This window comes from Falco peregrinus, chromosome 6 (assembly GCF_023634155.1).
Source record: "Falco peregrinus isolate bFalPer1 chromosome 6, bFalPer1.pri, whole genome shotgun sequence".
Lineage (NCBI taxonomy): Eukaryota > Metazoa > Chordata > Aves > Falconiformes > Falconidae > Falco > Falco peregrinus.
This window is the reverse complement of record NC_073726.1, coordinates 92,642,893-92,669,707: the sequence shown is the minus strand read 5'-3', so window position 1 is coordinate 92,669,707 and position 26,815 is coordinate 92,642,893. Positions and strand designations below refer to the sequence as shown.

The following is a 26,815-nucleotide window of genomic DNA, read 5'->3' as shown; positions in this document are numbered from 1 at the left end:
ACCCAGGCTCAGGGAATCCCATTTCAGCATTGGCACAGAGGGGCAGAACCGAGCCAGGGTAGGAGTCACAGCATCAACTTACATTTACATCAGCGGACACTGTCGCGTGTGGAACAGCAGTGCGACTCTTGCATCCCTCTGACTCTGCTTCAAGCCCATCTCGAGGATACATCCCCTGCAGCATCTGATGGGGTTTTTTTCTGGGCATCAAACAGGAGTCTATTTCATTAAAAGTTTGGTTTTTTTCTTTTTTTCAACCAGACTCATCTGCCAACTCTGCCTCATCACCCAAGAATGGCTTCAGCAGCACCTACACTACAAAAACTCACACAGACGGGCGTCAACTGTGTTACTTTCAACTCTGTCAGACAAGTCCCCACATCACATTCCATTTTGTCCAGAATCACTGGGCACGTAGTACTGACACACACCTCTTCCTCAGTCTCTGTGCCTTCCTCTGAGATTACCTGAAAAAAACCTCTTTTGAACGTTCCAGATGAAAATCAATCACACAAGAAACTCTTTAAATAAGATTTATGATTCATTCCTGCTTTGCGGACTCTTGTCCCCATAGAGCTACTGTGGCACTACCCTCTGGAAAGGAAAGTGAGTATTTTGAGGATATTCCACCCAGAAATGGGACAGAGGCTCTCAATATCAAGACTTATTTTGGAACATCCAGAATTTGTATATGAGAAAAAGAGACACCACCACAGGAGCACCAGTTTGTATAGATATGTCCATAGATCTGTATTTTTATTGTTTTATATATATTTATAATATATTTATATATTTTTAAAATAATCCCTTCAAAATCTACCCTCCCACCTAGCAAAACAAAGATTAAACAATCAAAGATGGCAGCTGCATCCTGGAGCAAAGTATCCCAGGGGTCACATAGAGCCAAAATGATTGCTGAGCACACTCTTCCCAAGGTTCTGTGACGCCCTGTGGGCGCAGAGGTGATGGACACAGTTTTATGGCTCTTTAAATTGACCTGTCAAAAAGACAGGGACAGAGAGAGAGAGAAAAACACACGGCCGTGGCGATGGGGGCTTGAATGGTAGGGGAAGCAGCAACACATACAGCTGTACGCTTAAGAGTGTGAAATGCTGGGAAGGAAAGGAGGGAGACACTGTCTGGAAAGTTAGTAAGAAAGGTAGGAAAGAGAAGAAACATGCAGGAGAATTAGTTGGCAAGATGGATCTCAGAGAAGAGCTCAGAAGCATCACACTTGGGACCCTTGCTACCCCTCCATCCCCTAAATCTCCTTCTCTCACCCTCCCAGATGTGAAGGGAGATCCAACTAGTTTGATTTAGACCAAATCTTCGCGCTGCCCCGGAGCCTGTAGAGAGAGGTGAAGGGGAAGAAAAAAAAAAAAAAACAAAAAGGAAGAAAAAATTAGAGTGGAAACTCAAGCTGATCTCCAACTTTCTTTTTCTAAATTCACACAAGGAAGAGCAGCTGTTCTTTGCTAGAGAACAGAAGGAAGGCTTATGAACTCTGCTTCAGATCAAGGGCCACAAAGATTTCCCCTCAACACAGCAGGAAAAAAGCTCAGGCGGGGCTGCATCTCTGACCAACCCTTGTGCAGGGTCAGCAACCTCACCGCTCCGAAACAGAGAGCTCCCCTCAGTGCACCTCCTGCACACACCCACAGCACGGCTCTGTCCGTTTGCCCCCATTCCTCACCCCTTGGCTTTGGAAGTTTTCTTGCTCGCCTGGCGCTGGTTGGTGCCAGGGGCCGGCTCCCTGAGCTCTGTTAGGTGCTGTTCTGGGTCTTGGGATGTGGCTGCTGCAGCGGCTGCTGTCGTCACTTTTATTGTCTTCTTCAGGTTTGCCACCTGCAACAGCGGAAAAGCAAGAAGCAAGGAATTTCCCGAGGTTTTTAGCTTGGTTTGGTTGGATTTTTAAGTTTGTTTCATTGCTTCGTTGGTTTTTTTTAAAGCAAGCCTTGGAGTTAAGAGCTGCAAGCTCAGGTCAAACAAGAGAGCCAACAGCTGTCCAGACCCCAGCACTACAGAGCAGCATTAAGCTGATTTAGGGCTCTTCTGCAGGCACAACCCCCTGCGGGGTCTGGCCTAGGAAAAAGGTAATGCCTCACTCGAGCAAAGACCGTACCAACTGTGGGGTACTGTTTCTAGTCGCTTTAAAGTAAGGGGCACTGGCTGCTTCCTCCTTGGCCCACTCACCTCGCTCTCTATCTGCTGCTTAAGTGCAAGCTGTTGCTCTTTATGTTGGTTGGCCCGGCTAACCTGTTCTTCAATGCCTGACAAGACAACCTCGCAGCCGTGGCACCTGGAGAGAAGACACAGAACTGAAGGCCAGGTAATTTACAGAGCACAGAATGAAATGTGAACGATGACAGATTTCAACTCTAGAGGCCAGGAGGACCAGAAGGCGACAGCTACACAAGGCAGGAAAGACACAGGAGCAGTTCAATGTAATAACGCAGCAATGTTATTACCTGGGAGGGGGACAAATACAGTGACATTAGGTTAGGAACTACAGATATATGCTCAGGAAGCCTCCAGCCAGCAGCCAGGACTGTGCAAAGGTTGCTGCAGTCTCATCCCTGCTCCAGCAACAAACAGGAGAATTTGGAAAACTATTTTTGGAAAATTACTTTCCGTTGGAGTATGGGAAAGGGGATCAAGAAAGCCACCTCACAACACTACCCCCAGCGACACACAGAGGATCTGGGGAAGCCACCAGCCACTCCTGCAACCTTTTTTGGGTGTTAGTATCGGGGGCTTCCTCCTCACCACTCCTGCAATGTGCGGGTGATGGTGCTTAGCTCCTCCCTCCGGATGTCCCTCCCAATGCTGTAATCCACCTCCAGGCGCTGGTTCCGCTGATCCAAGCTCCCTCGCAGCACATCTGCGTACACCGCCTCAATCACGAGGTCCTCCAGTTGCCGAACGTTCTTCAGCTGTAACTGCTCCAGCAGCACGGAGTAGGGGATGCACTGTGGAAACAGGAGGGTAACTAGCATGAGGCAACCCCAGCGAAAGGAGTATGCCGGGGAGGAAAACAGGGGCACTACCTTGATCTTGGCAGCCAGAGTGACGACCGACAGGTGCCTCAATTTGTTCTTCTGAGCCTCTGTCAAGGGAGGGAGGTTTGCTGCTTCAGCTGTTGTCAGGGGAAAGAACAGGCTGTAAGAATTTATGCCTCATTTTCCATTTCCCAGCCCCGCACCGGTGCGCCTACACCATCCCTGTTCCTTAAAGCATCTGCACGCCAATCCCCAAGCGATGCTTATCTCGCCAAGCTATCCTCTGCTCAAACGTCCCTTTCAGAGCAGCCTCCCCCCCGGCCTCAACCCACCCTTGGGCTGTCTCCTGCCTCATTTCTGCAGCCCGGCCGGCCACAGCGGCCGTCCGCACCCGGCCCCTCGCCCGCCTATGCCACGGGCTCTCGGCGCTGCCGCGGCTGGCACGGGGGCAGCCCGCCACCGCCCGCGGCCCCAGGCCCGGCCCGCAGCGGGGGCACCGGCGGGGCCGCGTCGTGCGGGGGGAAGGGCCCGGGCCCCGCCTCACCCAGGTAGTCCGCGTAGGTGCCGTAGGCGAAGATGGTCAGGAGGCGGAACACGGGGGAGAACTCGCTGTCGGCCAGCTGCGGGGACACAGCGTCAGGCCCCGCTGCCCTCCGCCAGGCCTCCCGGCCGGGGGGCGCCGCGGGGCCGGGCGGGCCGCGCTCACCTCCCGCACGGCGGGCATGTCCAGCAGCTCCCCGAACACGTAGATGCCCGGGGCCTCCAGCACCTGGTGGATGAGGCTGGCGAGGGCGGCGCCGCGGGCCGCCTTGGCCAGCAGCAGGAACTGCTCCTGGCTCTGCCCCGTCACCTTCCCCTCAGCCGCCATGGCGCTGCCGCCGTCCCCCGCGGGGCTCCGCGCCCCGCCGCGCCGCGCCGCCCCTCCCGTAGGCCCCGGCCTCGCCGCCGGCAGCCACCGGAGGCCGGCTCAGCCGCCTCCTCGCCCCGCCACGGCTCCTCTGTGGTACCGCCGGCATAGAACGGCCACTTCCGGGTGCCGCGCCACCCCGCCCTGCCGCCCTGCGCCCGCCTCCTACTGGGGGAGGCCGCCGCAAAGCCCGCCCCCGCCGCTTTCCCATTGGCCGGCCACAGAGCCGAGCTGCGGGTCGCTCCCGCCGCAAGTGCGCCCCCCGCCGGCTCGGAGGGGCGCCGCCTGCCGGAGCCGCGTCTGTCGGGCTCACCGGGCCGCCGCCCGGGCTGGCCCTGGCCCCTCCGGCCCCTCCCGGCCCCTCCCGGCCCCTCCCGGCCCCGGGGTCCGGCGGGCACAGGCCCACGCCGGGTGCCCGCTGCCGCCCCGCCCCGTGGGGCCCGAGGCGCGGCCCGGCCTGAGGCGGCAGGAGAGGCCCGGGCAGGGGGCCCGTCTGCCGAGGCGCGGCTGGGGGCGTCGCACCGCGCTCCCGCGGGGCCCTGACAGCGCCGCTGCCCACGGAGCCGCGGCCCTGGCATGGTGGAGCTCGGGGCCCGGGGCCTCAAGGGGCAGCAGGGCCCGTCCGGGCTGGGCCTGGGCCGTGCAGGGACTGGGCTGCGGGGGGGTTATATGGGGTGCGGGGGGCTGCCTGTGGTGCAGGGGCTGGGGTGCGTGTTGTTCCCGGGGGTGCAGGGGGTTCCCGGGGGTGCAGGGGGTTCCAGGGGTGCAGGGGGTTCCAGGGGTGCAGGTGTTCCCTGGAGTGCAGCCTCCACCTGGCCTGCGGTGGCCACAGGCACCAGCCAGCCATTATCTCTTGCTCTCCACCACGCTTCATTCCCTGCCTGCTCGCGGCTTTCCTGTTCCTCGCCACCCATCGCCTGTCAAAACCTCCCCTGAGCCGCCCAGTTGTACCAAAATGTGTCCCAACAGGCTGCAGCTGGCGTAACGGCCACAGCGCCACCTGAATGTACATGTATTTATGGGTCTTCCTGTACATTTTGGTGAAAATCTGCTCTTCATCACTACAATAAGTACATTAAAATAACTGATGAGGAAACAGATACACTGCTATATGCACAGTATTTTTCATATTTCAATGATAATATTCTATAAGTACCACGCCCGAATTAAAAGAGATGCATAGCCTACCGTGTGCGTGCCTACACATCACTCTCATCTTTGCTCTGCTTTCACACCATTAAGATCTCACTATTTGGGGCAGTGGTTTGGGGATATGTAAATGTAAAACATCTTATGTTGCAAAGCACTGTACTTATGTATTTAAACTGTGCATTTCTTAAATCCCTGCATGCACCCCCTCCTCTACTGCATCAATTTTTACCAAAAAAAACGCTTTACTATCTGCTGAATCATTAACCATCACACTTGTCAAGAAATGCATCCCTGATGCAGGCAGGGTATGGCCATAAAAAGATAGTTTAAACACTCTACAAGGATAGAAATGTTTATGGTGTGCTTTAAGTATCTTTTCATGGGCAAATGAGTTAGTGTAATGCGATCAGGAGGCATCACTGAGGGCACGCTTCCCTGTGCTAGGTGAAAGAGCTGTTTTTGCAATGATTGGAATAAAAAGTGAGGGTCATTTTGGAAAAAAAACCCCCAACTCTTCATAGCTCTTCTTGTCTTGTGTAAATCGTGTGGTAGGCAGAGGTGAGCTGTGAGGGGGATGGGAAGGACAGCAGTCAGCAAACGCTAATTTCAGTGACCAGTATTAAGCTGTTTGGCCAAGAATTTCCAGTCCAGCACCAATGTCCTCATGGCTGGCTCCTTTAGAAATCAGCGATGATTTTCTGTGAAAGCAAAGGAGGCAACAAAATGGTGGGAGCCCAGTATAGTCTGTGCAGGCAACATGGTTTTAGCATATTAAAATCTTGGTGCTGCCAGGGCAAGTTTGTGCTCCGACACGTGATTGCCAGCAAGAGAACCTGTCTTCAGCTTGATCAGTTCAGCACATATTAAAGGCAGCTGATTGTGCTTTGATGGACTTCTGTAAGCGTAATATCTTGAACTCTTCATCTGGGTAAAGTCTAAGTTTGTTAAGGTTTTACTTGCCAGTATCAACGACCCTTCCCTCATCACTTGCTTTGACTCTAGTTCTTCTCACACAGCTGCTGGTGCTGAGTCATGGACAAGGCTCCTTTGGGGTACTGTACTGCTCCAAACACAATTTTAGAGCTAGAAAATACAACCTGTGGCTGCCTTGGGGAGTTAGATCATTGTGTCTCCCTGTGAGAAGTTGCTCCAAGCTCATTCAAATGGCCATATGTACCATCCTACCCCTTCTCGGGGTCCCTTCAGTCCCTGAGGCCCCTTCAGCGCTTGGTCTCTGCACTGAAGCTACTGACAGAAGGGAGTGGTGTGGCAAGCGATGGTCAGTGTGGAAAACTGAACTTCTAACATTGATGGTCGTGCCACGGGAATTAGGTGGGCATCACTCAGAAGTAATTCCAGACAGAAGGAGCAAAGCAGCTCAGTGCCTGGGCCAGGGAGGCAAAGAAGGGCCCTAGCAGGGGAAGGTACCCAGCCTTGTTCTGGCAGAGCATGGTTTTGTTTGTGTGCTCTGATGCCCCCTGAGCTTTGGGATGTCTCAGGTTCATTTGCCTCAAAAATCTGGAGCAGAACCAAGAGGCTTCTCTGGTCAGCTGCCGTTGGTATGTACCCATGTACCCGAACGCACCTGCTCAGGGCATCGCCAGCAGCTGTCCTGCCCCAGCTCCTCGGGAGCACGGCGGTAAGAGCATCTCCTGCACTCTGTCGGGCAAAATGTCACCGAGACACGTTTTACCCAACAGATGCATCTTCAGGACAGGCTGAAGATCATGGTGGCCCAGGGAAGCGGGGAAAGGTTATCAGCCTGTGTTCTCGAGCTGGCAACATCTGGGCTTCTCCATATATCAGGATTAAGGGAGAAGCAGGGCTTGTAAGGTTGGGTCAGAGCTGTGAAGGCAGGTTACAGGGAGGTATTAACACGAGGACTATCTCCTTCCTACTTTTCCCTCTCTGTTTCTGTATTTAAGTCTCATCCACCATAGCCTTACACCTGCTCTATTCACTTACACCGCCGCCCAGTGCATTCAAATCAGGTTCAAACGTAACCCTGCTGATTTGTAGTGTTTTATTACTCTCTTCCCCACCCCCTCACCAGCTTCTTCCATCTTGGTTTTATCTCCCTATCGATCTGCTTCTCTCACACTCCCTGACATGCTTGCTGCCTTTCATTATTAGTCAGATAAAGCCAGGCAGCCCGAGCATCCCAGCTACGTGGTGCTCTCTGTCCTCCTCCTCTGCTCCGACTCCTGGGTCCCGCGCCCTGTGCTGGCTCCCCGCTGTTTGTCTGCTCCTTCTTCATCCCACATGGAGCTAAAACAAGGGCAAAGACCAGAAAGTCCTTTGAATGAATGGGATCCTGAGCTCTCCAAACGAGAAGATCGTCATCTTCCCAAAATAGGCAAACTCTCGTGAGAGCGCGTCGTGGGAACATCCCTGCAACCTAGCAAAGCCTTTGCCTCGTCCCTAGGTCAAGCTGCTGGCTGTTGAGATTAAATTCCAGGCTCCCAGAGTCATTAGCTCTCGTGCTTCCACTTCGTTCACAAAGCAAACGCCTATCTTTACGGTCACAGGGAAACTGTGAAATGTGATTTTCATGTAACCTAAAGAGTCTCAAGTAGGAGGCGAAGAGTGCAGGCAAAAGCAAGTCTTTACAACATTCCATAATATTAAGATAAATCTCATGACACGGGGAGGTTCTGCGTTGTTATTTCTGAATGTCTGCAATTTCTAATCCTTGCTGTAACCACCCCTCGCATCATCCTTCTCTTCTGATCTCACTCTGATCTTCCCAGAAAGAAACCTCCATGCTCTTTGCGCTGTAGATCCACCTTCTTCCCTATGCGCTCACTGTCCCACTTTAAAGCCCGTAGAGCCGTACTGGCTCATTCTAGGTTGTTTCTCTCTTCACCACCGCAGAATCCAAATAACTTGTCAAAACACTGATGATATTTTTTCCCCAGTCCTCTTCCAAACATAGCTAGGGTCACATCTTCTGAGACTATTTTTCATAACTGTGTGTAGCACAGACTCCGAGACAAAAAACACTGTAAGGACAAAGGAGGCTGGGGTGCATCGCTCAGGTACCAACATGATCCAGAAGGTTTTTAACCCTGTAACGTGTGCTGCCCTAATGCACACAGGGTCATAAGACCTCTACCTTGGTGCACCTAAAGGCACCTGACAGCAGCTGCTTACAGGAGTTTAAAAGAGGGTAACTGGACGGTAACTCTCCCTCCGACCCGCGCTCGCAGCCCACAGGATTTTGCAGACCAGGAATCAGCTTCCAGACAGGCCTCCAGTTGTGATTCAAAGACTCCAGAAGAGAGAGAGGATCTTGCACTTCACTTGGCAGCTTGTTTCCGTGATTAATCACTCTCCAGTGGCTGGCTCTTGTTATTCTCTGCCAAAATACCTGGTAGACTTTTCCCCAGGAAGGAAGCGATACTGCAAGCAAGTCATGTCTCGTTCTGCTTTTTGATACATTAAACAGGTTGACCTCTTTAAATTACTGAGATATCCAGCCTTCGGATCACCTTTGATTCAAAGTTATTTTTAAAATATGGAGCATGAAGCGGTGCAGTTTTCCAGCATGGGACTTACCCAGATACAGGGAGAGGCTTGATCATCCCCGCACTGCTCTTCCTTCCTTCTGTCTTTGCACAGCCAGGGATCACTTAGATCCATTGCTGCAGCCTGGCCTCAGGTGGGCTTTTCTGCCAGTTAGGATCACTAAATCCTTTTCAGATCACCTCTTTTCAGGGTGGGAAATTGTTCGCTGTAGATACGGACATTTTTTCTGCTCACGGCTGTACAATTTGCTCTCGACTATCTGAGGAGACGTTTTATGAGAATGACCACCTTACCGAGTGCAGTAGGTCATTCTGTGCTGGTCCTATCCTCATTATTTTTAACACTCCAGCAATATTTGTGTCCTCAGTAAATCGTGTCAGAATGAACTGTACCTGCTCACCAAGCACTGAATAAAATGGTGAGTCATACCTGACCCAGGACTCGTTCCTGGGCATCCATGTAAGGAACACTGCTGCTCCATGGTGGCTTTTCAGGGATGAGCTCCTTGGCGTCTGCAGGCCATTAAATGGAGTTAACCAGCCCACTTAACCTCCTGCATTGCATAACGCTACTTTTTTCTCATCAGCATGCTTTCAGATATTAATGCTACCAGAAGCCTGGATAGATCTAAGCCATCATCTTTTCCAAACAAATCTGTAGTCACATCAAAGACCGGCAAGAACAAAACAAGTTTATGCAGCAGGATTGGTTTCCTCCAAATCAGGCTGATTGGCATTAACTGGAGAATCTCATATCAGCTCTTTTCTGCTTTGCCTAGAAAGTTTCAGGTCTTCTGTTCGCTCTCTTCAAATATTGGCAGGGCACAGCTCTCTGCCAGTCTTCTGGGATGTCTCTGATACGCCAGAGCTTATTAACCAGTTGCTTGGTGAGCAGCGGGGCCGAGGAAACTGGGTTCTCGATGGACTTGTTTCCTATATATTCTATACTTCCCACTACCACACCTTCAACTGGGGTATCTCAATGACACCTTTTCCACTGTTGGCCACATCTGAGTTCTTTCCTCTTGGTCTACAGCCTGTGTTGCTAGGCTTCTCCTCCACCGATCTCTAACATACGCAGCTTTCCCAGTATTTTCTGCTGAATTATTTTGGCTTGCTGGCTGCGCTGCTCCGACCTGTGGGGTGCTGCCTGGCAACATGGCTATGGATTCTCTTCCAGTGCAGGCACCGATAGCGTCTCTCTCCTCTGTCAGGCTGACAGTTTTCATACAACTTCTTGGTGCTTATTTACCTTTTTAGACGCTGGTTCTTGTGTCCAACCCGTGGCGACTAACAGAGACCAAGTTCTGCAGATAGCAGGGCAACCACATGGGTCTCTCTGCCCTTCAGAACCAATGCTAAGAGCAGCTGGAGCGGGCCACTTGGCCCCAGGACTCTTGGGTGTAGGTGATCTGCATGTGGTGATTTAGAAGTGACTCCACCAGACAGAAATAGCAGCCTCATATCCTTCCCAGGTGTGGCTGGGCAGGGAGGTACTTCATGGTCCTCATATGCTGACTCCTCATTTGAATCCTGGCCAGAGAAAATTTTTACATCTCCATCTTTTTTCCACCACCACATCACTCTCACGTTAACATTTTCAGTGTAATACTTTATACTAGACGTCACGCTCATATCCTCCTTCCGCAGCTACCCAACTGCTCCCCTGTCAGCCCACCTGGTTCCACCTCTCCCCTCAAGTTTCCCTGCAATTTTACATTTACATCACTCTGTGCCCAGCCCATCCGGAGTATCTCCTGTTGCCACCCTGCTTCTCTAAACCTATGCTCCGAAACAAGCAAGCCATTCCCTTTGTAGCACGTACAAGGGATATGAGTGCCATCAGCCCTTGTGCCCCCTGTTCTGTCACCTCGATGGCTTTCCTGACCCCCTCCCACCATCTCCCAGGGTTTCCTTGGTCCCTGCATCCTCGTTCTCTCTCATCGCTCTGGCTTCTTTGACTTCCTTCTGTAGTTTTGCTCGTCAGGGGATTTTCAGTGTTTGCATCATTTGGATTTTCACCCTTTAACTGACCTTTCCCTGGTTGAAATTTCTCATCTGTTTTGTGCTTCCCAATTATACTAAACACATTTGTCAGGACTTGAAAAGGTCAGAAAGAGCCCGCATGGCTGATGTAGCCCCTTCCAGAGCCTTCTACCCTCTGCTACTCCCAGGTGAGAAAGCAGGAGGAGAAGCACAGAAGGCAAGGCAAGAGGAATGCCGCCTCATGCCGCACTGCCACATCCCCGGCCGTGTCTGTACAGGTGGTTTCTTGGGATGCATGTGCGAGAGCTTGCTGAGCGAGCTCTGCGCACATCATTTGTACAAGTCCCAGGAGGGCTGGAGATGAAAAGGCTCTAGAATGTGACAGAAGCCTGGATAATCTCTGACATAAAGCCTCGTGTACATGAAGAGGACAAAAGCTGGGGGGCTCAGCCATGTGCGTGCCTGTTGACACACCATGGCACCGTGTCTCACACAGACCCAGATAGCGACGTGACATGACATTCCCCCACCCCGCCAGCACCGTCCTCCCAGGCCCCAACCTCCCAGCGACCATATGCCTTAACACAACTGCATCCCCCTGCCGATGCGCCCAAACACACCCCAGCGTTGCTCTCAAACACGTGAAAAACCTGTTGACTCTCCCAAACACGTGCAAAACTCGGAACATCCCAACATGGGAAATCTTGGATCAGCCTGGTTTGTTAGCACAGGAGCTCCGGGAGGCCTGATGGAGAACAATGGACTCTGTCCGAAGTTGCCATGACCTGCCGCAGGCATCCTGCTGTGCTCAGGACTGGTGCTGTGTCCATTTGTCACAGTGCCCGCTCCCGAGGCAACGCAGGTTGGTTTACAGCTCGGTGCTGTCTCTACTATTTCTTTCTGTTTTTTCCCAGGGTCAGTCGCAGTCTTTCCTCATTGCTTTATGATGAAAAGTTTGATTGTTTCTGAGGATCTGAGGAAATTACTTTTTTGCTTCCTCATATTTCAGACCCTGGAGTGGAAACTGTCTTTCTGTCATTGACTTTCTTCTCTCGCCTGTTGGCTGCTGAGCTGCTCCCTTCTGATTTGGACTGTGCTCTCTGTCTGGTACTTGATGGTGGAGGGAGATTTTCCCCATGAAATACCCGGCCCCTCAAAGGCAAATCAGCTTCTTTACTTTCGCTGTCACATCCCTGCCATTTCCAGACACATCCCATCCATCCCCGGCATAAAACGCGCTTGGGGACACGTTCAAACGACCTGGGTGATCCCTCAACGGGGAAACCCACCTTGGACAGACACACCCCCATTGCTCCCCACAGCACCCATGTGTCCCACCCGGCCCACGCGTGGGCGGCTCTGGGCGCTGCCCGTGAGCCTCGGCCAGCCCCCGCCGCCCACCCGCCGGGAAGCCGCCCCGGTACGGCGGCGCCAAACCCGGGGATGATGGACGCGGGGACGGGGGCGACGGGGGGACGGGACCGGCGGCCGGGGGGTGGCATCTCCCCGAGGGGGCTGCTGCGGGGCGGGGAGGGGGCGGCGGGGGGGTGAGCCCGGGGGGCGGCCCGGGGGAGGGGGATCCCGGGGCGGGGGGCCTCCGCCCCCAAGGACGGACCCGTCCGGGGGTGGCATTCGCTGGAGCGAGCTGGAGCGACGGGTCCCTTGGAGACACCTCTCTCCATGGCAACCTAATCGCTTCCTGTGAAGATCCCGAAATAACCGACGAGCTGGGGGAGCGGGGCCGGGCCGAGCCGAGCCGTGCCGTGCCGTGCCGTGCCGTGCTGTGCCGAGCCGAGCCGGGCTGAGCGGGCAGCGGCGGGAGGCGGCGGGGGGCAGGTCCGGCGGGCGGCGGGCGCGGGGTGGCGGGAGCGCAGCGCGGGCGGCAGCGGCAGGAGCCGTCACAGGCGGGGCAGGGGGCTCCCGGGCCGGGGGGGGACACGCGGTGCCCCCCGCCCGGCTCCCCCGCCCGGCTCCCCGGGCTGCAGCGGGGGGCACGGTGCCGGACGCGCCCGTGCCAGCAGCCATGGGGTTAACGGCAGGCAGCGAGCGAGAGAGACAGAGACGGAGAGAGAGAAAGAGGGGCTGGACCAGTCCTCGGCAGCTGTTTATTTCAAGGCATCTCTCGCTCCCTCTCCCTCAGCCAGGGCTCAGCCTCATCAAACCTTCCTCCTCCTCCTCCTCCTCCTCCTCTCCTTCCTTCGTCCTGGCCATGAGAGGCACCGGCAGCAGCAGCTGTGCTCCCCCAGCCCCCTGTTCCGCCGCCCCGGCTGCGCCCCACTCGGCTCCCCGCAAGGTAAGTTCATCCTCCCAGCCCGGGCTTGGGGACGGGGCGGCGATGGGGCTGCGGGGGCGAGGGGCAGGGAGGGATGCACGCCCGGCTCCAAGTCATCTTTCCCCGTCTCCTTCCCTGTGTCCTTTCTCCCCCGTTTTTCTTTTCCCTCTCCCCATCTAGGTGCTCTGTCTCCTTCTAGCCGGCTATCTCCTTCCTAACCACCCCCCACCCCCCACCCCCGCTCAGTCTGGGGCAGGGGGTGCCCGAGGGGCGGGGAGGGAGGGGGCACAGCCGAGGCATCGCTGCCTCTCGCCCTCCAGCTCTGGGCTCCATCACAAAACCTGTTGTGCTGGAGCACTGGAGCCTGCGCTGAGGAAGGCGACTTCAGCCAAATTGGCGCAGCTGGAGGAAGGAACCGGAGGGGTCAGTCCCTCCCGCGGCTGGCCGGGGGTGCACCGTGCCAGCGGGAGCCGCTCAGCCGTGGAGACTCAGCACCTGAAGCACTCGGATGCCCGGGAACAGTAGGAAACTGGGAGGCAGGAGATTGGCAGACTCATGACATGTATTGCAGGCAGGCACTAGATGGCAGGGGACCGGCATCCTAGAGTGCTGCTTGGAAAGGGGCCACACTCACAGTTCCCAAATGCAGGAGACTTGAGCTCAGAGGACCATTCATGGGCTTCACACGCTCATTCCCTCAGACGTCCAAATGCACCACCGCCCTTCCAGCCCCGGTTCTGCCCCAGACCCGGATTTCCAGACCCAGCCCGTAAGTGCTCGCCTGGTGCCCTGGCACAGCAATTCCCACCGGCGGTCACCGAACGCTGCAGGACCTGCACTGACACAGGGCAAGCGGTGTCAGCCCCTCCGCGGTCCTGCCGGATCCTCCTGGGCGCTGCCACCAACCCTCTGAGCCTCAGATGCCAGGTAGAGCCTCCTGACGTGAGCCACTGCATTCAGGCTGCTATCCCCCAGCCCCAGCCCACTCGGTGCTGTCGCCCCCTGAACCCCACGCAGCGGGAACTCCTTCCTTGGGTGGCCTCGGCATCTCCCAGCCCAGGGCACCAGCATTCGGATTCCCGCTCCCAGCTGCCAAAACTCCTCCAAGGGCAGCAGAATTACCTCCCTGGGGTAGCTGTTCTGGGATTCCTCCCTTTCCCCGTCCCCACCCAGCCAAATACAGCAGGACATATATATAACCCCTTCTCGCCAGCACCGGGGTTCACGCTTCCAGCTACCAAACCAGAAATGCCTGCATCTCTGCCTCTTGGACCACCAGCTCTGGGATGTTCATGGCCACTGAGAAGAATATAGGCGTGGGGTGCCTGGGGCACTGGGCAGTGTGGTGGTGGGGGCTCACTGTGCCTAAACTTGCTCTGCTGGGTGCTTGGAGATAGCTGCTAGGTTCTACGGTCCCAGAGCACAGCCTAGTATCGGTAGCTGTCACCATAGCCCTTAATGCTGGCTGGGAGTTAAAAAATGACAACCAACCTAGCGTTCTTTCTCTGCGAGGAAGGCTGAGTCCTCCTCAGGTTTGTTTTGATTTTTTATCACTATTTTGAGTGGGATCATTGCTTGGGGGGGGGGGGGGGGGGGGAGCTGGGTGAAGGAAGGATTTGCATGAAGCTCTCGGTGCTGTGGGGTTGCTAATGGCGAGCGTTATTTCAGCCGGCAGTAAGTTTCATAATCTTGGCCCAGCTCTTGTGAATGTTCTGTTCCTCAGGGTCATAAGCCTCTTTCCCCTTCTTCCATCCCTTACCCCTCTCCCCAAACCGGTTGGCAATTTCATTGTTCCAGTGGAATATATCCGTCATGTGAGGTCATCGCTGCATAAGGAGAGGTGATTGATTGCTTAGGTCACTGGGGCCTGTCCCATGCTGGGCTTTGAATGCTGGCTTGGAGACCTTGGACCAGACTCTGTGCCCGAAGGTGATGCGATGTGGGGTGCAGAGAGGCATGGTGATGCGTTCCCGGCAGCTCGAGTCACCGAGCAAACAGACTGCTGCATTCTGAACTAGCTGGAGCGCTCAGAGAGCAGGCAGCTTCATTCCTAGAGGCACAGTATCACAGCAGTCAAGCTCGAGATGTTACAAAAATACAGATAGATCATCATCTGCCAGCCGAGTCAGACAGAATCGGGTGCAACTCGTTTCCCATCCCCGGATGGAAGGAGACTCTACCCGCTCCTGGCTAACACGGCTTGTGTATGCTCGGCTTCATCCAATTGCTCTCCAGTCAGGGCTGATCTTGCCTAGGCAGCCAGAAAGCTGGGAGATTCTCAGATTTTAAGGCCGGAGGGACCATTTTGATCATCGAGCCTGACCTACAGCAGAGCACAGGCCAGAGAATTTCACCAATTTCATTTTCTGCATCAAGCCCATAACTTCTGATCGAACTGTAGCATCTCTTTTAGAAATACAGCCACGCGAAGGCTCCAGGCGGTAGGGGACACACCGCCTGCCTGGGCGCATTTGTGCTAGTGTATGACCCTCTTTATTAATAGTATTGTTCCTCATTTGAATTTGTCAAACTTCAGCATTTTGTAGCAGAAGGTTACAGATGGCATTTGATGCAAGGGATCTACGGCGTGGGTATTGCTTGCACACGGCCGGCACCTCAGCTCTGTTATTCCTGTGACGGCTTTTATGTTTGGAGAGGATTTATCTTTGGGACCACAGTATGCAAGAGTCCTGGCCACAGAGGAGTTATGGGCAGCAAGTCCTAGGGCTTCCCTGGGCGTGGTAGCCCCTGAACTCTGGAGCTCAGGGTGTCACTTTCGGGGTTTAGTCTGTGCTCCCTGCCCAGAGCAGGGGCGCAGCAGGTTTTGCTCCTAGCCATCACTTAGCTTGTCAGTTCCCAGCCCCCTTGGTGAACTGGGTAACACGCTTTGGGGCATGGCTGCTGCGATCTGCTTTCTCACCTCCCAGCAGCGGCGGGTCCGTGCTGCAGGAGGCTTACAAAGAGGGAGGAAGCACAGCTGGGTCCCTGACGCTGGGGAACAGCAGCAGGATTCGTGCTTCCATCCTGCAAATGCAACAAGAGCGGCTCCTAATAGATTAGCCCCAGGGATCTCTGGTCTGGACCGGTAGTGGGATCCATATGCAGAAGCAAAGAGCAGTGTAATTCTTACTCACGGCTTTCAAGCACCAAGATTCACAAACTGAGCTCAATGAAGTGCCCTGGGGAAATAGCTTTGTCATTCACACTCTGTCATCTGTGCATCACAGGACTGGAACGCTGCAATGAAGGCTCTGTACCTAGAGTGAAAATACCCAGGTCTGTCTCTGGACCCTGGGCGTAGCCTTGTCCATTTTCATCACAATTAGACTTGGGAAACAGATCTGAAAACAAGAGCCATGCCATGTGGTACTGGTGCAGGAATCCAGTCTCTCTGCTCTGGCACACAAAGGCCCCTTGAACCCTTGAGGGTTGTGTGGATACTGGGGTTTATACATCCAGGTAGTGGAAGCATTGGCTTCTTCTCTCTGAGGAGCTACGGGTTTACTCAGCATCCGTACCGGGAGCTGCACACCGAGCTGACCCGCTTGCCCTCCAGCACAGCAGGGTCCGTGCCCGGGGCGCAATGCCCACTGCCGGCGGCTCACTGCAGGCTGCCGCAGACGCGCCTTGGCTGCTGCTTTGTCAACAAGCCGCCGGGACATCCATGCTACATGTGCCGTGGAGTCCAGCCCGCGCTGGCCGGCATCTCCACCTGACACCTTCCTTTGCTCGCACGGCGTTCATGCTAGGGGAGACACCTCTGTGCTTCCCCCAGCTGCTCTCCGGCCACGAGATGATCAGCAACCCGGGGTGCGTTGACTGAGACTGACTGACGTGGCCTCGTTGGGGCACTCAGCTGGAGCCACCGTTGGGGTCGGGGCATGTGGAGCTCACCTGCCCCTCACCGTCAGCAGAAGGACCCATGCACAGCGATGCCTGGGGTCTGAGGGTGCCCAGCTGTCACTGCCACAGCATTACATGTACGCGAGGAGGCTGGCACTGGGGCTCGCTCCTTCCCCTCAGCTCCCGTTAGGGCCATTACGTGCTCGATAGGGCAGAAATTCAGACTACTGGGTGTGAAAGCAATTCAGGATTTGGCTCTGTAGGGTTGCTCATTCCGAGGCTTTTGGACCCTCGGAATCCATGGCCTGGGGTGCTGCTGCTGGGTCTCGCAACCTCAGCCGAGAGCTACAGCGAGGTCTTCATCATAAAACATCCCAACAGGCAGGAGGGAGGGGGCAGTGAGCTAGGTGACCCAACACGCCTTGCCCCTACACCCAGGCGCTGGTGGAGCCATCTGCGTTAGAAGGAGTACACCCCTGACGTACTGCGCTCCTCCACGGGGCTGGCACGCACAGGGGTCTGCCTGCACCCAGAGCAGATCTCCGCTCCAAGGCTGGCACTGCTGAGAGCCACGTCTCCTCTTGCCTGATGCAAAACAGCCCCCAGGCCCCCAGGACCGGAGCTGTAACAGAGAGTGCCATGCCACGAGCAGAGCAGGCTTTTCACCCCAGGGAGCTGCTGTCCCACGGTGAGTCCCAGGCATGGCCCCAGGCCACCTTGAGATCATTTGTGGCGTTTGGGTGCCCTCTAACCTGGGGACTCGCTTGAGGAGGTCCCTGATGCTTGGAATTCCCTCCTTTTCCAAAGTCCTAAAGGAATTCTGTCACGAATCTGTGTTGCCAGTCATGATCTTCCATGGCATCGTGACCATAATCCAGGTGGCCAAGACCTCGCCAGCCTCTGGCCTGGGAAGAAACTTGCTCCATTCTGCTGCTTCTCTGCAGAGCTGCATTTTAATACTGAGCCCCCTCCAAGGCTAAAGAGGTTCAGGAGCAAAGTACAAAGAAATGCTGAGAATAGCTGCTCTTTTCTCCTCATCTTCATCTCAGGATCCCTCCAGAGACTGATCTTGCCCTGGAGGGAAGGGCAGGGCACATTAGCTGACAATTCCTTTTTTTCCCTGTGAACTTTGTTTAAATATTTAACAGAAAGAAACTAAAAATATCCCCAGTTAATGCAGCAGGAGCTAGACAGCCACTCGCTCTTGGGTGCTGTTCCTCCCAGCCCCTATCCTCAGGTGGACAGCAGGGGCATGAGTCCCCTTACTACAGCACCCGGGCTCTTCCCACAGCAAGGGGAAGCCCCCCGTTGGGGAGGGGCTGGGGTTTTGGATCAGGGCATGAGCTGGGCAGGAGGGGACGGCAGGAACCCGCAGGGAGGTGCGAGGTGCGGGCTTGCCCTCCACATTGGCTGCCTCGGCCGAGCATCCCCGTTTCTGCAGCCCAGCAGCCATGGAAGAGCATGACCATGGGCTGTCGGCATTCGTGCTTTCCCCTTCACGAGGAGGGAGCGAGCTGAATATCGTGAATGATTTCTGTGTGCGTGTGTGCATGCAGCCTTTGTTGCAGAGAGGATCCCAGGTCAGGCACACAATGGCTTGCAGGGAAGCGCTGGCACTGCGCTGTGCCCGGCCAAGGGAAGGGGCAGGCAGCATGAAGGGCAGCTGTGCCACTGCCGGACCGATGCCAAAGGGTGCCGGTGCAGAAATCCGGCCGGGGGGGACCAGCCCTCACTCCCTGTCCCCACTGCTGCCTAGTGCTGCTCGCCCTGGGAAGGTGGGAGAGAAGGGGGAGGAACAGCAGAGGAAGGGTGGGACAGGAGAGTGCGGAGGACACTAGGACAAGGAGTGTGGGAAGGTAATTCCATGTTAGCTAAGAGGAAAGTAAATACTAAATATTTGATAGGCGTATTTTTGCTCTTAAATTCTTTAGTAAGGCTGGACTTTTCTCGCTGATTCACTCTCTCAGTTGCCTTGGTTTATCACTCTCGTGCTTCCCCTCTCGCTCCCTCACCGGCACACAATGAAGAGGCTCTTTTTTAAATAAACGGATTACACGCTTTACACTATAAATAAACACAGGAATTAAGATTCCAACTTGGTCCAGCAATAAGCAAACAAAGATGCCGAATCCCCCTCTCGGCCCTCAGACGGGCGAGTCCCCACGGAAGCTGCGCATGTGCCTCCACACGTGTGCTCCAGAGATTGCTCCTCGCTTCCATGTGCACACGCTGATGCGCGTGCTGCTGCATGGTGCCGGGGTTGGGGGACGATGCACCTCTGCATGGCAGAGCGCGTGGGTGATGGGGGGCACGACGGGGGCACGTGCGGGTGCATGGGTGCCCAGCTGCTCCTCCCACTGGGGCCAGGAGCTTGCCCTTTTTTTGGAGGTGGCCTCCTCCAGGGAGACAGCGGTCACAGCCGGGTGAGGCGACGCTGACACCTCCCCCTTTTGGTTCCCAGTGAAGAAGATGAGACGGGATCCTCGCTGAGCAAAGACGCTGTTGCATCTGAGATGGAGCCCAGTGCTTGGTAGGTTCACGGCTTCCCACATTCACTGGTGATGCGGGAAGATGACGGGAGCGTGGGTGGTGGGCTGCTCCCGGCTGCTCCGGGCTTGGCTTTTTGATGGGAGGGATGTCTCATGTAAGGCTCTCCTCTTCCTCCTCCCCACCCTGCAGCAGGATGCCTCCACTCCTCTCCTGCATCCACTCCCTGCAGCTTTGGCATCTCCTCCTCCTGGTCCTGGCCGTCCCTCCTCCTGGTGTCTGGTCTCTTCGTTCTCGGGGTCCAGCAGCCACTCGGCCTCTGTGCACCCGTCGGAGCCCCTCAGCCCCACGGTCCATTTGCATTTGGGACAGGACCTCGCTGCCGGAGAGGGATGCTCGCTTCGCCCTGCCACGCCAGCGGTCCCTGCCCCCCCGGGGGGGAGAGCTGCGGCACGTCGTGCGGCTGAGGCGCCAGGCAGCAGGAGTCCGCCCTGCCACCCCCTCTGGCTTTGAGGACGGCATGCCCTCCTCCCAGTACCCCTGGGCCATCGTCTGGGGTCCCACAGTGTCGGATGAGGATGGAGGGGACACCAATTCGGCCAACCCAGGCTTCCCACCGCTGGGATACACCTTTGTGTCGCCACACGGGATGGCAACGGCGCAGCCCAACTCCCACTCGCTCCTGCACAATGCGGGACTCAACCTGCGGGAGACCCCGGCCACCCTACGGCCCTTCTTGTTTGGGCCCCGGGGGGAAGGTATATCTGCCCTTTGCTCCTTTTGCCCCCAGTCCCCGCAGGAGCAGCTCCTGCAGAAATTCACAAGAGCCCTGGCAGCAACCTCCCCTTGCACTGCTGCTCTCCGGGGACTGGTGGGGGTGGCCGTCACACCCCCCTCTCCTCCTCTGTCTCACAGGTGTGGACCCCCAGCTGTACGTCACCATCACCATCTCCATCATCATTGTCCTAGTTGCCACCGGGATTATATTCAAATTCTGGTGAGTGGGGGCTGGCCCGGTGGAGGGTGTCACCATGCCAGTGCCTGCATGTGGCTGGGCAGGAAGGCCAGTGGGTTTGGGAGCCATTTGCCCCAGGGATGCAGGTCTGGTGCCACCAACCCTTGCGAAGTTTGGCACATGGCGAGCTGGGCTCTCGGGCCAAGCATAGCGGGATCCCACAAACCTCTCTGCTGCGGGGACTGCTGCTTGCCCAAGTGGGCACTCTGCATCACCCCTGGTCTCTCTCCAAAGCTGGGACCGTAACCAGAAGCGCCGGCGTCACTCGGGGCAGCAGAGCGGTGGGAGGCAGCAGGAGAGCCAGCAGCCCCTCACGGACCTCTCCCCCACCACTGTCAGCATCCTGGGACCCTACGGAGACTCCCTGGCCCCCACACCTGAGCAGGAGGAGTCCAGGCAGGGCCAGGAGAAACTGGGGGGCCATGGGAAGAGCACGGCTTTCCAGCTCAACCGGTGAGTGGCTGGTGAGCCGGGGCGGTGGGGACGGGCAGGCTGGGGCAGGCCAGAGGAGCCAGCCGGTTAACGGGGGCAGTGTGGCAGTGTGAGCACCCGTTGCTAATTGATTTCCAATTCCCTTTCCCCCCCAGAATCCCACTGGTGAACCTGTGATGCTCACGGGAGAAGCAGAGCTGGCTCCCCCCAGCCTCCCGTCACAGCCAGCGAGCACAGACTCCCGCCGCCTCTGCTACCCCAGGAAAAAAAAGACCTCCTTGTGCCACGGCCCACCACCACCATTACTAACTCACTCCACCAGGACGTGCCTGGGCAAATGGATGGGCTGGTCCTCCAACCTGCTGGGGGAAGGTTGGGGACTTCCCCCCACCCCCACCCCGGCCCATGCAGAACAGGGTGATGAGAGAGCAGGATGGTGGGAGGGGAGGTGGCTGGTGGTGGTGTGACATCTTGCCCCCCTGGCCCCTCTCCTAGCACACACGCAGACACACACACTTGGATCTCCGTGACTCTCCCACCAGTGCATGCCTGACATCGGGGGTAGGCAAGGTGGAAAGGTGTACCCCTGTCCCCGTGGGCCCCAACCCCCTCTGTGTCCCTTCCCATGTCATGTGCTTTGAAGTGAGCGTTGGAGTTGGGTGCTGTAGGATTGCCTGCCGGGGCTGGGGCTCCCCTGAGCCGGGACTTGGGTGATGGCAGGTTCTTCTGCTCCCAAGGCGCTGGCCCTCCCAAGGGTCCCAAGTGGGGGTGAGGCTTGGGCAGAAGAGGCCTGCACAGCACCCGCCCCCCCCCCCCCAGCAAGCCATTTCCTTGAAGGAAATGTGACCTCCCCCCTAGACAGAAGATATTAACTGCTTTCCATTTTCTTTCTGCCTAACGCTCTTCTGTTTTTTCTCTTCAGCTTGTATCTTTCTTCATCTCTCTGTCCCCAGTTTTTTTTCTTTCAGTTACTCCCCTCCGCCACTTCTCTTGCCAGTTAAAGTTGGAAAACGTTCCTTTAGCTTTCCAAATGTCTTGATCTCTTGGAAGCCTCCTTGCTGTCCCCCTCCACCCCGCCAGCCCACTTCAGCAAGGTTTTTCTGGAGAACATCATTCTATGGTGATGTCCTTCAGAACATTCGAGGTGGACCCTCCGCCCATCACGTTACTCACCAAGCGTCCTGTGCATCGGGATGCTGCCAAAGCAGCTAAAGCATGGCATGCAGACACAGCTGGGCATGATGAACTCGAGTTTTGGCCGGGCTGAGGTAGGGAATTGCTTTCAGACGCTCATGCCGCAGGCAACAAGCAGCAGATGTGACTGTGCCTGGGATGACAAAGAGCAATTTTGAGTTGACCTTGGGAACGTTTGGAAGGCTGCCCCGTACTGCTGACAGGTCTCTCCTGGAAGGTGACTGGAGACCCCTGAAGCAGCACTTGCCAAGGGCATGAGAGAGGGTATATGGGGGGTGCCAACTTTCGTGAGTGTCTTGCTCCAGATGGCTGGGGACCAAAACCAATGGCACAGGTACGGGTGCACACCAGTTGCCTGAGCGTGTACTTTGGGGCTGCAGTGGTCCGTAGGGCAGGTGGCCGCGCTGTCAGCTGTGTGGGTGAGCCAGATCAGCCCATCTCAACCTCTTCCTACATGTGGACCCCTGGGCGTCCCTTTGAGGAACTGTGAAATGGCAAATTTGAGCTTCGTGACAGTCATTGCTCTCCATCAGCTTTTGTGGGCACCCTTGAAGCAATTCACAGATGCCACACCACGAGGCACTGAGCGGCAGCGATGCAGGCTTAGGGCAGGTTGTCCCTGCACCGTGCAACACCTGCAGCTGCTGGGCTCATGTGCCCAGAGTCAGGAGAATCACCCACAATTTGAAGGCCCAAATGCACCATTCAAAGTCTCTGACAAAAGTCATCTTGGAGAGGAGAAAATGGCCCTTTCATCCCTTATCTCTTCAGTAAAAGCCTATTCTTTATAGGACAAAGCGCAGGGAATTTCATAAGAGTCCTGGTTCTGCCCATTTACCCAGCTGAACTATTGGGTGATCATGGGTCCCATCTGACTCACCGTGAAGGACATTTAAATGAGAGTGTAAATTGCCATAAGCTTCACAAAAAACAGTAGAGATTTGGAGAAAATGACAGGTCAAATAAAATTACTGGCTTATTAAAAGCAGCAAATGGCTGAAAGATGTAGGCGGAAAAGGACTCTGGAGGTCTCCAGTCTAAGTGCAGTTTGAGTCTCCGCTTATAGCAGGGTATATTATTGCTTTACCTTGGATCAATCTATTACCGAGCCTTTTCCTTACTCAGGCTCCATTCAGGGCTCTGGCGGATGTTCAGCCCGCTGCCCCTGCCAACCGGGAGCAGCTCGGGGCTGTTGCCCCTCCGGCTGGCGCAGCCACACATGGGCTGCAAGGGGCTGCGCTGCTCAGCGCTGGCAGTTTACAATACAATGCCTTGAACTGGTTTAAATAATCTTCCAGACCAGATTAATTAGATTGCTCTTTGATCAATAGGGCTTGTTGAAATAAGGCCAGAGTTTAGACTCTACCACTTCAAGGGCTGTCCCTGGACTTTCCCTTCCCACGCGTGGCGTGGAGAGCAGGTCTGTAAGAAAGCGGCAGGGTGCTGCAGGAGATGCAGTGGAAATATTTTCCAACACTTGACGTGGGGAAGCCCTGCGCTCAGCTGGCCAGGCTTTTGTAAACTCTGCAAACAAATCAGATTTTGGTGGTTTGGGTTTTTTCCTCCGCTTTTAACGTGCCTCTGGTTTTGGTCAAAGTACCTCCAGGGAGAAAAGCTTTTCACGGATACTGTGGTAAGGGGGAAACTGGAGAATGCAGTAGAGAAAACTATTCAAATGACAGGAGCTTGGATAAGCTGAACATCTTTTCCAAGACCAATTTTTCTAGCCAAACATGTTTTTAGAACAGTCATCCACTCTCTCACGTGAAACAGGTTAGATACGGGAAACAACTTCATTGTCCTGCCCTGCTACATTTTGTCCCTGGAACAAAATGTTCAAAACACATGTGGGCACACAAACATTCTTCCAGTCAATAAATAATCTCACTGGATCTGTTTTCTCCATGGCTGGAGCCTTAGAAACCATCTTCCCCACCACGGACTGGAGGCAGAGCGTGCCTGCAGCCCCTCGCCCTGGGCCAGGCTGACACTGCGAGATGCGCACATGGACGGGCTGACGGCACCAAGTTCCAATCCAGGGCAGAGGCCAGCACCTTCCCAGTCACAGCTTATCAGGTTTCCCTGCCTTCTAGGTGACTGGAAGAGAAAGGTTTGGATTCATTTTTTCCAGTGGCAATTTCACAGAGAGAAAAGTGGGTGGGGAAACCAATGGAAAATGTTCACAGCCTTGGGCTGAGCCTGCCTAACCTTTCTGCACAATTAAAAGGGAACATCCAGGTGGGTGGGTGAGCTGGAGGAACCATGTCTCTGCTCAGCTCCTTGAGGGTCCTGGCTTCGTTAGTGCAAAGGTGGTCTTTCCATGAGTGCAGTGGGAAGGTCTGGGGAAGGATCTCTCTCCTCTGCCCTGTACTGGTTTGGAGCAGACACTGGAGTCTCCCGCTGTTTACCCACCAGAGCGTATGACCACAAGGCCAAATCCTGCTTGGGCTTTCCCATCTGGTTGGTGGCAACTGGTAGGCAACAGAAGGCACTGCTTCCACATCGCTCCTCCGGTCCACTTCCCAGGGACTCGCATCCAGCTGAGCATCCCACGGCTTCAGAGAGGGTTATCTACCTCTTCCTCAACGGCACCTAAGTGCCCTTCCAAATCTGGCCCCTTCATTCCCCACTCCCTTTCCCAATAAGGAAAAACGTTTGGAAAGGAGCGGTTTGTTCATTCCCCACAAGTTCTCAAACACAATCACCTTCACACTGTTCTGAATTAAAGTGCGGTTTTGGTTTTTCACTCTGACAAACCATGTCGATGGCACAGCCTTAGAGCCAAGTCCTGCAGCACAAAAGCCCCGGGCCAAATTCCAGCCCCCAGCTGCACCCCTGCTGATGTCTCCCCATAGTCCTGCCCCTACCTTGGGAAGACCATAGAGGGCGACCCCCTTCCTTCACCGACTGCCAGCTCTCTACTCCTTTTTTCCTGTTGTTTTCCCTCTCCCACTGTTTCCCCATTTCCCATTCCTGTCCTGCACCACAGTCTCCCTCCCAGTTATTTCTCCTCTCCTACTGTTTCACTCTCCCCGCTCCTTTCTTGTTCTACCTTTGCCACTTGGTCTCGTTCTGCTGCAGCTCCCATCCTCCCCTCCGTCCTCCCTCCTGCTTCCCTGCTCAGTCTCGCTCTTCCTCCTCCCCTGCCCTTGTGCGCTGTGATATATATTTTTGTAGGAATTCTCTTCTCCTTGTGGTGAAATATTCAATTCTTGTGGGATGTTAGTTTCAACATTTTTAAATAAACCTTTGCAAAATACTGGAAGCAGAGCACTTGCTGCTGTGGCAGAGGCTGTGACGGAGATGTCAGGGTGGGATGAGGGGGTCTTCGTCCTGGGCAGACCGCAGTGGGCAGGGACTCAGGCATCTGGCATTTCACAGTCTCTCCTGGCGGGGGGTAGATGGGCCAGTTTGGCCCCACATCCATCTCGCCTTGGTCTCCTTGCTGGCCAAGGAGGCTCTTTGACCCTCTTCCTGCATTTCCACGGGAGGTGGCACCTGATGGAGGAGGCCTTGCACATCCCCTTCTCCACCAAGGGTGACTGTTCTACCTCCGGAGCTACTGCCTCCCAGCCACGCTTTGGGGCTGCTGGTCCCACACCAGCCTGTGCTGGGAGCCAGGATGGCCAGGAGAGGTGAGAGAAGCTGAGGGGAAGGGAGGGAGATGGAGTGATGCTGGCGCAGAAGCCTCCCTCGCTGTTCCCCGCGGCTGCCTCCGCAATTTCTATTTACAGCCCTGCTGCCTCCCCTCCTGGCCACAGTGCCGCTGCTGTTGCTGGTTTCCAGGGCTGCTCTGTAATTAAGCATCCTTGTCTCCTGCAGCTCCCCCACTTCACAAGTCCCGACTGTGCTGGGTGCTGGGGTGGGCACGGAGAGGGTCCTCGAGACCAGTACCGGGCATGGTGGCTGCTCTGAAGGGCTGCTCCCCAGCAATGGTAGGAGGATTTCTGGACGCTGGGGACAGTCCCCGCCCCCCCCTCCCTTTGCCCGCTCACTGTCCGGGTCCTTCGGGCATCGGAGATGTCCCTGACCTGCTGCATTACTGTCTGAGGAAGGAGCAGGCTCCCCAGCCCTGACCTTGGACTCCGTCCTGGGGTCTCTGCCCACTGGAAGGACCCAGGACCACGTCCCGCCACAGGGCCAGACCCCTCCACATGACACCCTGTCCCCTGGACAGCATCTCTGTGGGCTGGAGGTGGCCCCGGGCCCATCGGAGGGCAGAGGTGCCTGCAGTGGCTGTCCCAGGGAAAGCACACATGGGAGGCTGGGCAGCACCTCTGCTGCCCCTGTGCCAAGTGTGGCAGGACGAAGCCCCTCACCCTTGTTGCTTTAGGTGGCTGGTCACCAGCTCCCTGCCCCCCCCTGCTGATTCTGTCTAGTCAACCACATGGAGCGGCTCTGGGGCTGGGCAGCTGGAGAGACTTGACTGAGGAGGCGAGAGATTCTCACTGTGCTGAAATCACAGCCTCATGTACTCATCAGCACAGTGGAACGTCTTGCACAAACCTCATCTGCTTCCAGCCAGAGCTTCAGCCTTTCTTGCTGACTCCTCTGTCATCAGGTGCTTTCCCTCCGGTGCCCTCTCGGCACAGGCTGAGGCTGCAGGCACTCAGTCAAACGGTCCCTTTCCTCACCAGGACTCGCCCTCTGCCTCACAGGAGGAGCTCCATGAGCTGCCCCATTTTCTTATGGATTCCTGAAAAGCTGTTCTAGTCCCTTCCCATCACCACTCCCCACTACATCACTCTTGCCCACCCACTCGTGTTGACTTCCCACCCTTCCAATCTGGTCCCAGCCCTACATCCTTCCCCAGCATCTCCCTCCCTTCCAGGTCTTCATCTTTGCCTGCTTCCCCAGCATCTCCCTACCTTCCAGGTCTCCAGCCTTGCCTCCTTCACCAGCATCTCTCAGCCTTCCAGGTCTCCAGCCTTGCCTCCTTCACCAGCATCTCCCTCCCTTCGCAGTCTCCAGCTTTGCCTCCTTCCCAGTGTCCAGCCTTGC

At 55.7% G+C, this 26,815-nt stretch overlaps 2 protein-coding genes across 7 annotated transcripts; one reads left to right on the top strand and one right to left on the bottom strand.

The window, feature by feature from the left end:
• Positions 1 to 333: 333 nt before the first annotated feature.
• COPS7A (COP9 signalosome subunit 7A) lies at positions 334 to 4,030 on the bottom strand. 4 transcript variants are annotated; one of them, XM_055809238.1, is made up of 7 exons: positions 3,706 to 4,030; positions 3,544 to 3,619; positions 2,767 to 3,136; positions 2,194 to 2,299; positions 1,694 to 1,845; positions 1,281 to 1,346; positions 334 to 467 (listed from the first exon to the last, which is right to left on the bottom strand). In XM_055809238.1, exons 1-6 carry the CDS (start codon positions 3,865 to 3,867, stop codon positions 1,307 to 1,309), a joined length of 906 nt encoding a protein of 301 aa, XP_055665213.1. In that variant the 5' UTR covers positions 3,868 to 4,030; the 3' UTR covers positions 334 to 467; positions 1,281 to 1,306. The 4 variants fall into 4 exon arrangements, with proteins under 4 accessions (XP_055665213.1, XP_055665212.1, XP_055665214.1 ...); XM_055809237.1 differs by lacking the exon at positions 334 to 467 and adding an exon at positions 726 to 948; XM_055809239.1 differs by lacking the exon at positions 334 to 467 and having other exon boundaries at positions 726 to 1,346; positions 2,767 to 2,969; positions 3,048 to 3,136; positions 3,706 to 4,026.
• Positions 4,031 to 12,473: 8,443 nt separating this feature from the next.
• PIANP (PILR alpha associated neural protein) lies at positions 12,474 to 25,093 on the top strand. Of its 3 annotated transcripts, none has more exons than XM_027783809.2 (6): positions 12,474 to 12,864; positions 19,148 to 19,216; positions 19,369 to 19,931; positions 20,089 to 20,170; positions 20,423 to 20,641; positions 20,776 to 25,093. In XM_027783809.2, the coding sequence occupies exons 2-6, from the start codon at positions 19,200 to 19,202 to the stop codon at positions 20,795 to 20,797; spliced, it is 903 nt and encodes a 300-aa protein (XP_027639610.1). In that variant the 5' UTR covers positions 12,474 to 12,864; positions 19,148 to 19,199; the 3' UTR covers positions 20,798 to 25,093. The 3 variants fall into 3 exon arrangements, with proteins under 3 accessions (XP_027639610.1, XP_005235412.1, XP_027639609.1); XM_005235355.3 differs by having other exon boundaries at positions 12,475 to 12,864; positions 19,366 to 19,931; XM_027783808.2 differs by lacking the exon at positions 12,474 to 12,864 and adding an exon at positions 13,441 to 13,770 and having other exon boundaries at positions 19,366 to 19,931.
• Positions 25,094 to 26,815: the final 1,722 nt, after the last annotated feature.